At 54.7% G+C, this 9,698-nt stretch overlaps 1 protein-coding gene across 1 annotated transcript; it reads right to left on the bottom strand.

Annotated features, from left to right (window-relative positions):
- Window positions 1–924: 924 nt before the first annotated feature.
- Window positions 925–9,402, bottom strand: GDF7 (growth differentiation factor 7). Its single transcript, XM_065835609.2, has 2 exons — window positions 8,966–9,402; window positions 925–6,526 (listed from the first exon to the last, which is right to left on the bottom strand). Exons 1-2 carry the CDS (start codon window positions 9,300–9,302, stop codon window positions 5,604–5,606), a joined length of 1,260 nt encoding a protein of 419 aa, XP_065691681.1. The 5' UTR covers window positions 9,303–9,402; the 3' UTR covers window positions 925–5,603.
- Between the last annotated feature and the right edge of the window lie 296 nt (window positions 9,403–9,698).

Genomic DNA, 9,698 nt, shown 5'->3' with positions numbered 1-9,698 from the left:
ATGTGAGTATGAGCTGGCTGGTGGATTGGTATTTATGACATATCCACCACATCAAGGTATGTCCTGTGCTTTTTGATGTAAATAACTGCAGATGCTGCTATTGCAAACAAGCACATCAAGCTGAAGCTCATGGCAAAACACCTGTTAAGTCTGGAGAGCAAAGCCAAGGGCATCCCACCAGCACCCCAAGGCGCTTCACTCCACTTGCCCAGCTACAGTCCTGTGGGACCCGCGTCCCCAGGACATCCTAAGCAATGCCCCAGACTCTCTCGTCTCTTCCCTGCGATGGAGACTGTGTGCTGCTACATGGGGGCCAGCACAGGTGACTCTCCTTAAACACACACTCTCAGGTTTGTGGAATAAGGGCTCAAAACTGTCAACAGTAAAAGGAGCTGCTTGTTTTACACCCGGAGTGTGACCCAATAAATCACTGCAGACCTATCCAGTTTCCTCCAGTAGCAAGAGCTGCATAACCAAGATGTGAGTTAAAATCCATGTGGTGCAAATAGATACAGAAGCTGCTGGCACTCAGACCTGAGCAGAAGGCTCAAGCCTTAGGGTTTTCTTCTAATTGGATGCAGTGCCTTTCCAGTCTTTTCCGTACAGCTACGCCAAGCATCAGCAAAGCGACAAAGAGGACACGGCTCCATCTGCCAGGGCTGACCAGAAAGAAGTAAGGCTGCTGGGATCAACACGGCTATGCCAGGGTGACCCTGCGGCAAGCCTGGATCAAGCTATTTCCATATGAACATACTTCTCCCTGCCAGAGGATGCTCATGCCCCTTCTACCATTGGATGTGAAGTATGATGTAAAAAGAAACAAAAAAGGGGGGGGGGGTGTGTGCGGATTTTTAACAATTCCCTTATTTTAAGATAATTAAAAAACAATTATTCCTTAAAAGGATAAAATATGTGTTTCCTGGGAATTATTTTGAGGCCAGAAGCACCCCTGGTCATCAGGCAGTTAAATGGGGCATAAAGCCATCTTGCTTCTGACTGTCCCTGCTATGGGACTACATGGGACAGGGGGCTTCAGGACATAGTGCAAGCAGTGGCTTAAGCACAGGTTTTAGTTTTATAGAGCTCAAGGAGCCCCAAGGCGAGGCGCACACACCAGTCCTGTCCCGACCACACATCCTTCCCCGAACCGCAGCCAAAGCGCTTCCAAGTCAAATGCAAAAAACGGGATTGCGCTGTTGAGTTCCCTCCTCCTGCACAATTACATTCCCATGTAAGAGGGGAGGGAGCCAGCTGAGCGTAGAAACATAGTCCTTTTCAAATGCTTCATATTTCTAGCTTCACTGTAATTATATCCTGCAGATAAAAATGGTGCTGAAGGTCAAACAAATTCTCCAGGAGAATATAATCTGCATGGAAACTGCGGTGGGTTTTTTTTTTAACTGTAAAGGTTGTATAAATACCGCAGAATGAGAAACTATAATTATCCATTAAAATCACTCTGAGTCTACTGAATTCACATTTGTCCATGTTCAACCCCTAGTCTCCTATTTATAATGTTTACATGTGCTCAAAAATCAGCTCAGGCCAGAGGTGACTGATCAGAAATACTTTTTTCCTGGACCGTTTCTGTGGTGCTAGAGAGTGATGCTCTGCAGAGGACCAGCTCTGGGGCTGGGGTCTTGGGCTGGGCTACTGCCATCCTGCCACCGACACCCCGCTTACCTGCCTTCGAAGGCAGGATTTACTCCTTTGTACCCTTCACAGACATTTCCTACATTGCTCCCCAACATGTCAGGGCTGCAGCACCTCGGCCATGGGAACATCCCTCCCCGGGAAAGGTTTTCACATCCCTCTGGGTGCTCAGCACCTCCATTGGCGCAAGGCTAATCCCACTGTTCGGGTGCAATCTGCCTGGGTATGGATGTGTAGGCCTTGCAGCCAGCACACAGAGATTCATAAAGGGAGGAGTGGCGGCTTTTGCTCTGGAAATACTTCCGGAGCAATGAGCGATGTGACTGTCAAAAGCTGTGGCCGATACGCTTGGCCAGGGTGGAGCAGCACATTACCCACCAAGAGCCCCATCCCCGCTCCCCTGCTGACACACAGCCCCCTGGAGCAGCCCCAGACAAGGAGCTGCCCTTTGGGCAAGCAGAAAGATGGTCCAACACCATCCTTCACCTTCCTGTTGTCTTCCAGAGATTGTTTGCCCAGGAAAGGAACAGATGCTCTCCTAAAAGAATGGCTGGCATGGTGGTGTCACCATGGGTGTGAACGCAAAGGGCCACACCACCGCTGGGCTCAGCCCAGGGCCTGAAGTTTGCTCTCCAGCCAAATATACCTGCAAGGGAGAGGTATCTGCAGCCAGGACTGGTTCCCACATGAGCAAAACCATGGATGGCATCGCTGCCAACAGCAGCCTCTGTGCTCCCCTCACATCCTCCCTGCCCTCGTTTACCATAGAATCATAGAATCAGTTTGCTTGGAAGAGACCTTCAAGATCATTGAGTCCAACCATTAACCTAACACCAGCACTAAACTGTGTCCCTAAGAAGCTCATCTACACATCTTTCAAACACCTCCAGGGATGGTGACTCCACCGCTTCCCTGGGCAGCCTGTTCCAATGCCTGACAACCCTTTCCATTAAGAAATTTTTCCTCATATCCAATCTAAACCTTCCCTGGCACAACTTGAGGCCATTTCTTCTCATCTTATCACTTGCTACTTGAGAGAAGCGGCCAACCCTCTCCATGCTACAACCTCCTGTCAGATAGTTTGTAGAGAGCGATATTGTAGCAACTCAGGCTACAAAACTGCAGCAACTGAGCCACAGCTTTTCTCCTCAGGGCCAGTGGAGCCATGGTGGGGTTCAGGGCAGAGCCCCAGCAGCACATAGCACCCCAGCACTGGGGTCAGAGTAAGACATCATGAGACTCAACCCATTAGCGTGCTCTCCATCAGCCACCTCCAGAACTGAGGTGGGTGATGTCTGTCTGTCTGTCCCCTGCAGCTGTGGCTGAACAAGAGCCACAAAAATCAGGGGTCATGAGCATCAGCACCCCCTTGGACATGCCCACAGGATTAGGTCTCAGGCCACCAGCTCACAAGAGCCACTGGCCCACAGGGGCTGCCAGGAGCTATATGTGTCTTGCCTGGATTTGAACTGCCCACAAACCTCTACTGCAAAATCTGGAGGAAGGGAAAGGGGTAAAAGAAACAAGAACATTAAAAAAACTGTCTCAGCAGTGAGAAAACCTACCAAGCAACCAACAGCAATTGAAAAATTAGGTACTTTGACAGCTGGGTAACTTTATAAATGATGCGGTGTCTCCAGAGCAAGCAGCTCCAGCTCCAGCTGCTCGTGCCAACCTCCTTCCCCCAGCCACCTGCACTGAAGGCAAACACCAGAGGAAAACCAGGAGCCCTCCTGCCAACCCCTCCTCACCCACTAGTTGCACCTCAGCCCCGCCAAATGCTGAGAGCAAGAAAACCCACCAGCATGGACCTGATTCTTCTTCTACCCCACTAACCTCCATCTCTGAATGTCCCGCTGGCTACAGGTACATCACACTTAATATACATTTACAGTCACTCTGAGGTAAGGAGATGGATTTTCCTCTTGGATACGCAGATATAAAGCCAGAGGAGCTACATGGGTGTCAAGGGGGCTACACAAGACTTACAGGTACCACACTCACTGCCCTGAGTTGCCACTGGCGACTGCCTGAGGATGCAGAGCAGACCTCCATGGGTCAAGGATGGAGGGAGGCTGGGGGGGGGTTTATCCCAGCGGATATATCACCGTTATTGATGTGCATGCTTTACTCCCTGCTGATGTACCATTTTGTTGGGGAAAGGGGACTGTTGGACCCTCACTGAAGCTTTCCTAACCTTTGGAATACTTTGGATCACAGTAGAGCTCCTTATGGCGACCCTCCCTCTGCCCTGGCTCAGCTCAGCGCTCCCTAGCAGAACACCCCTGCGATGGAGGACAACTGCCTATATAGAAAAGAAAACAAAATGTTTTCCAGCAAGGATTTATCTCCCCCAAAAGTAAACTACCGGCACTAATGAGCACTGACGTTTACATGTCAACACCTTGACAGCCAGTAAAAAAAACATCAAAAGCAAAATCTGTGCAAATATATCTCTGGTCTAAGCCAATCCAGCCATGAAGCCGAAATTCAGCACCAAAAGCCACCAAGGTGCAGCAGAAACACTTTCAAGAATCCAAAACATGTTTTGGCATGGATGCAAGGCTTCTCTGATTTAAGGCATAATTTATACTCAGCTCCTGAGTTACTAAAATCTGCAGCCCTTTCAGCATGGGTCAAAGCACTTCACGGAGCTGTCTCAGAGGTGGCATTCAGCCGTTTGCGTGGGAAATGTCCATTCCCGGTGGATCTGAGCTCTCTTAATGGTATGGGAGTGGCAGACGCTATGGGAAGGGATGGAGCTCGCTGGGAAATCAGTGCCAAAGGAGGGCAGGGTAGAGCTTAGTGCTTTCATAGAGATTATTTGGAAAAAGAAGCAGCCGAGCAAAATGGCTCTTCCCCAGGGAACTCGGGACCTTTGCTTCTCTCCAGATACACTGAGGACAGCTGTGTGACTCGTGAGCCTGATGCCAGGTGCCTGGTGTGCCTTGGAAATGGGGATTTGTGCGGGAAAGGGAGGGGACCCGGCAGCTGGTACCTCCTGCATGACATTGGCTACAGGACAAGTGCTTTGGACCACATGGAGCCACCCCCAGCCAACACCTTCCCCAGGCCATTCCCATCTCTGCTGAGAGCATGAACTTCTGACTCTCACTTTAGCCTCCAGTTATGGGACCTCCTTTCCTGTCCTCAACAGCAGATTCACAAATCTCTTCCCCACTGCAAACAGACCTGGGCCAAATGATTTCAACCCCCCACAGCCAGGGGTTGTCCATCCCTGGGGATCCCTCTTTTGTGTCCTCACAAACCCAGGGTAGAGATTTGAAGGCAGTCAGAAAAACTCCTTTGACTCCAAGAAAAGAGCGTTCCCACCTCCCCTCCGCTGCTGGGTGGTGCTGGCCTGACCCCTCTGCCACAGCCACCGCTCAGTCCACCCCCAGGTTGTCCCCCCCACTGAGACAATTTTGGCCAGACATTTTCCAAAACCTTTAGGAAAGAAGGTGTCTGCTCAGCTTGGGCAAACCAAAGGACCAGGCAGAGCTCAGAGGCTGAGCAGGCATCCCCTGGGGGCTCTGCCAGGCTGTGTGCCCCCCTGCCTGGGCAGGAGCAAGCAAGGCACGGAGATGGAGGCAGCCCAGAGCAGGGAGCCCACGGCACCGCATCACCCCCAGTTGAGCCGCAGGAATCCCAGTGTGGGTGGTGGGAGTCGCTGTTTCTTTGAGAGGCCCTGGGGGGGTGCCAATCTACAGCCTCACTGTCTTGGGGTTACATCCCCCACCCTTCCTGGGCTCATGGCCAGGGTGGCATTGGGAAAGCAGGGGACACCCGCTCTGAGTTTGGTTTTTGGAAAGGCACACATCAAAATGTGTATGTATATATATATTTTATATATATATATATATATTTATATTTATATATATAAAATGGGACAGGGCTGCTAGGCAGGGTAGGGCAGGGCGGGGTGGGGAGGGGGAAAGCTGCAGAAATTGCTACCTGCAGCCACACGTCTCCACAACCATGTCCTCATACTGTTTGTAAACCACATTGTTCCCGGAGTCTATGTAGAGAATGCTGATGGGGCTAAGCTTGGAGGGCACGCAGCAGCTGGGGGGGGTGGACTCCGGGTCCATGGAGTTCATCAGGGTCTGGATGATGGCGTGGTTGGTGGGCTCTAGGTGGGAGCGCAGGGGGAAGTCGCACACCCCCTCACAGTGATACGCCTCATAATCCAGGGGGGCGATTATCCAGTCGTCCCAGCCCAGCTCCTTGAAGTTCACGTGCAAGGGCTTCCTGCTGCAGCGGGTCTTTGCCTTCTTCCCTTGGCCTCTGCCCCCAGACCGGGTGGCAATGGTCGTCCGTCTCTTCCTCCGCTTGGGGTACACCTCCTGGCCGGGATCAGGGGGCTCCAGGAAGGGGGGGCTGCCCAGGGCCTTGATCTTATCCCGGATCTCCTTGAAGAGGTTCTCCTTCCTTTGGGTGCGGGAGAAGGCCACGAGCAGGGCTCTCTCGTGGGGCTGCGGCCGGGGTTTGCTGAACCCCAGCTGCCAGGGGGGCAGAAGCTGCCCCGACTGATCCGAGATGATCCTCAGCAAGAAGCACAGCAGCTTGCCTGGGGGAGATCTCTCCCTCCGATCCCGCAGGGCTTCCCAGACATCAAACACCTCCCATCTGGAAGAGCCCGTGTCCAAAATGTCTGCAGCCCTGGAGTCCAGCAGCCGGGGCTCCTCGCTGTCCTGGCTTGGGCAGGTGGAGAGGAGGAGGTGGTGGAAGGTGCCTTCGGGGGACAGGGCCAAGCTCCGGTTTTCAGGGAGGGCGCGCAGGACCCGCAGTTCTGCACTTGTCACCTCCTCCGCCTCGGGCAGGCTGGAGATATCGAAGAGGTATCGCTGCTCATAGGCATATGGGGAGGCATCTGGAAGAGATAAAACAAAGAAATTTTTTTTTAAATTTAAAAAAGGAAAAAAAAAATTAAAGCCCAGCAATCTGAAGCCAAGGTCCCTTTACAGAGGCACAAGGGACATGAAGTTAACGGGGGAGATCACCATCTTGCAGCAAGGCTCGTTGAGCATCCCAGTGGGGACACAGCCTGTGTGCCCTGCATCTGGGAGCATCACCCTGGCTGGAGGTACCGAAAAAAAACGGGGAGGATACGGCAAAGAGGGAGGGAGGAATCAATTCAAACAACTGGCTCCTCATCAGCACTGTTCCCTGCTTCCCGAGGTGGTTCCTCTGCCTTCTCCCAGGTGTTTCAGTGCCCCCAGCCGCTGCACTATCCTGTTTTGGCTTGGAAGTCCCAGCTGAACCTGCACGGCACAATCCCATCCCAAATCAGCAGGTTGTCACCAATTTCTTCTGCCCTAAGTGTCCCCACTCTGCCAGCCCCAGCAATGCCAAGTAAAATGTGAAAAATCTCATTTTGCCTCACAGGCGGGCACAAGCACACACATCGGGGATGCAGATGCCGTGCCCCAGGGTGTCTGATAGGGGCACTTCCAGAAGCTGAAAGTGAGCCCAGCTTGAATTAGTCACTATATTGGGTGGATCCAAAGCCCAAACACAGACTTGCATGCTTTCTGGCACTGAATAAATATACTTGATGGAATTTAAAAATAAATAGATAGATAGATAGATAGATAGACAGACAGACAGACAGACAGATAGATAGATAGACAGATAGATAACAGATAAATAAAGGAGGTGGAGTTGGGAAAAAAGATGAATGAGTTCTGGGATGGTTGTTTTCTATTTTCTCCCCTTCCAACAAGAAACCTGACCTGGGCACGCTGCAAACAGTGCTGCTGTGCCCAAGGTCCCCCACCTGCTGCAGGCAGAGCCGTGCCCGACGACCCCACAACACAGCCCCCACCCACGGACAGTGCTGCACTGCCCACCGGGTGGGAAAAGACTTTTCTCCCCATCATTTGCTATTATTATTATTATTATCATTATTGTAATTATTATTATTATTGTTATTTTAAAAGCAGATCTAAAATTCCGGCGAGGAGCAGATAAGGAGATCCCTTTGAAAAGTTCATCTGGTTTCATTTTGCGCTGAAATTTCCCAGGACCTGTGCGCAGTTTTCCCCCCCGCTCCCACAAGCCGGGCACTGCCCACCCTCCCATCGGAGCATCCTCCCCCCGTCCCGCCTCACTCCCCCGCCGTTTCCCCACCAGCTTTCAGAAAAAAGTCTCCCTGCAAAGGCTGCCGGCAGGATACGGTCCCTGCTGGGTTTGGGGATGGGGTCTGAGGGGCTGCGGGGGGCTCCGCACCATCAGCCACCGCTTTCCCACTCCGAGGCAGGCGCAGACAGGCACGTGGGGAGCCTGTGGCTGCTTTTCAGTTTGTCTTTGCATTTTATTCGATCGGGATTTTTTTCTTCCCCAGCAGAACGAACTTCATCGGCAGGGCACGATGTATATATACATATAGATATAAAACATATATGTGTATATATTAAAAATATATCGTTAAGTGCGTATTTGATTATTATCATTAGATCCGCGGGTATGAACGGGGCAAAGAGCGGGGAGAGGAAGAAGGAGAAGGGGACAGCGATGCTTTGCTCAGTCGGCTCCGGAGCGCCGCGGCAGCCGGAGCTGAGCCGCCCCCCTCGGAGCACCGCGACGGGTGCAGCCGCGCTCCCTCCTCGGCCCGGCCCGCCGCGGAGTTTTTCTGGCTGCAGAGGCTCTGGTGGGGCTTCTCCCTGACTGTCCCGGCTGGGGCGCACGTCGCCGCCCGTTTCTCCAGCCCCGAGAGCTATCCTCGACCCCGACTGCCTGTGCAATCCCATTGGCATCTCACATCCCCATGTTTATCATCATCAGCCCTTTTCCCCAACTCCAAGTACAACCCCTTTGCTATCCCCATCGCGACCCCAACCCGATGCCCACTCACAGCCCCATTCTCACCCCGGTCCTCATCCTCATTCCCATGCTCAAACTCAAGCACAGCTGCATCCCCGTTAAACAACTGATGCACATGTCCTACCCCGTTAAGCTTCACCTGCATCCCCATGCACTATCCCATTCCATGCAGCCACCCCGTGCTCAAGCCAACGCACAACCCTACTCCCCAATCCATGCACAACCCCATCCCAGACACAACCCCGTGCTCAAATCAACGTGCGAACTACATCTCGGTGTGTTGCAGGTCCCCAATTCCATGCTCAAGGTAATGCACAACCCCGTCTTCGTCCCCAAGCCCACGCAGAAGCCCGTGTTCATCTTCAAACCCACGCACAAGCCTCATCTCCAAGCCCGAACCCACTCACGACGGCGGGGTCCCGGCGCGGCAGCCCGTCCCAGCTCCCCTGTCCCACTGCGGCTGGAGGGATGCGCGTCCCGCACTCACCGCTGCGCGCCCGCTCCGCGAAGCCCGTCACCGTGTCGGCGCGGCGGCCAGCGGGTGCGCGGCGGGCGGCCAGGCGCTGGTAGAGGGCCACCATGTAGTGGTGCGGCACCACGGTGCCGTTGCGGAGAGCCCCGTCCCTCCGCGGCGGGGAGGAGAAGGGGGAGGCGGCGGCGGAGGAGGAGGAGGAGGCGGAGGAGGAGGAAGGCGCGGCTGCTGCCGAGGGTCGCTGGGGAACGGCCGCCGACGGGCCGCGCACGGCGGCGGCCTCCAGCCCGCGGCGGAGGCGGCAGGCGCCCAGCAGGCAGAGGCAGAGGGCGGCGGCGGCGCGGAGGCGCATGGCGGCGGCCCCGATGCTCGGCGCTGTGCTGCTGCCGCCGCCGCTCCCCGCCCGCTTTTGAACATCGTCTTCGCCCGCCGCCGCCGCCGCCGCCGCTGCCGCCGCCGCCGCCGCCCGCCGCCGCCGAGGCGCCCCCTGCCGGCCGCCCGCCCTCCGCCCCCCCGCCGAGGCGCCGCCCGCGCTCCGGCCCCGCCCCGCCTCTGTCTGCAGGTGAGACCCCCCCCGACCCCCGGCCCTGCCTTGTGGGGGGCACCTGCGCCCCTGGTGTGCCACCCGCACCCCTACTCTGGAGGGGAGACCTCCGTCACCCAGCCCCCGTGCTGCGGGGGTCACCCCGGCCTTATTTTGGGATGAGGTGTCCTACCCTTACTTTGGAGGGCGGTCTTCGGTCCCCGG

This window comes from Patagioenas fasciata, chromosome 3 (assembly GCF_037038585.1).
Source record: "Patagioenas fasciata isolate bPatFas1 chromosome 3, bPatFas1.hap1, whole genome shotgun sequence".
Lineage (NCBI taxonomy): Eukaryota > Metazoa > Chordata > Aves > Columbiformes > Columbidae > Patagioenas > Patagioenas fasciata.
The sequence above is the reverse complement of the archived record's forward strand: the minus strand, read 5'-3'. Positions and strand labels throughout refer to the sequence as shown.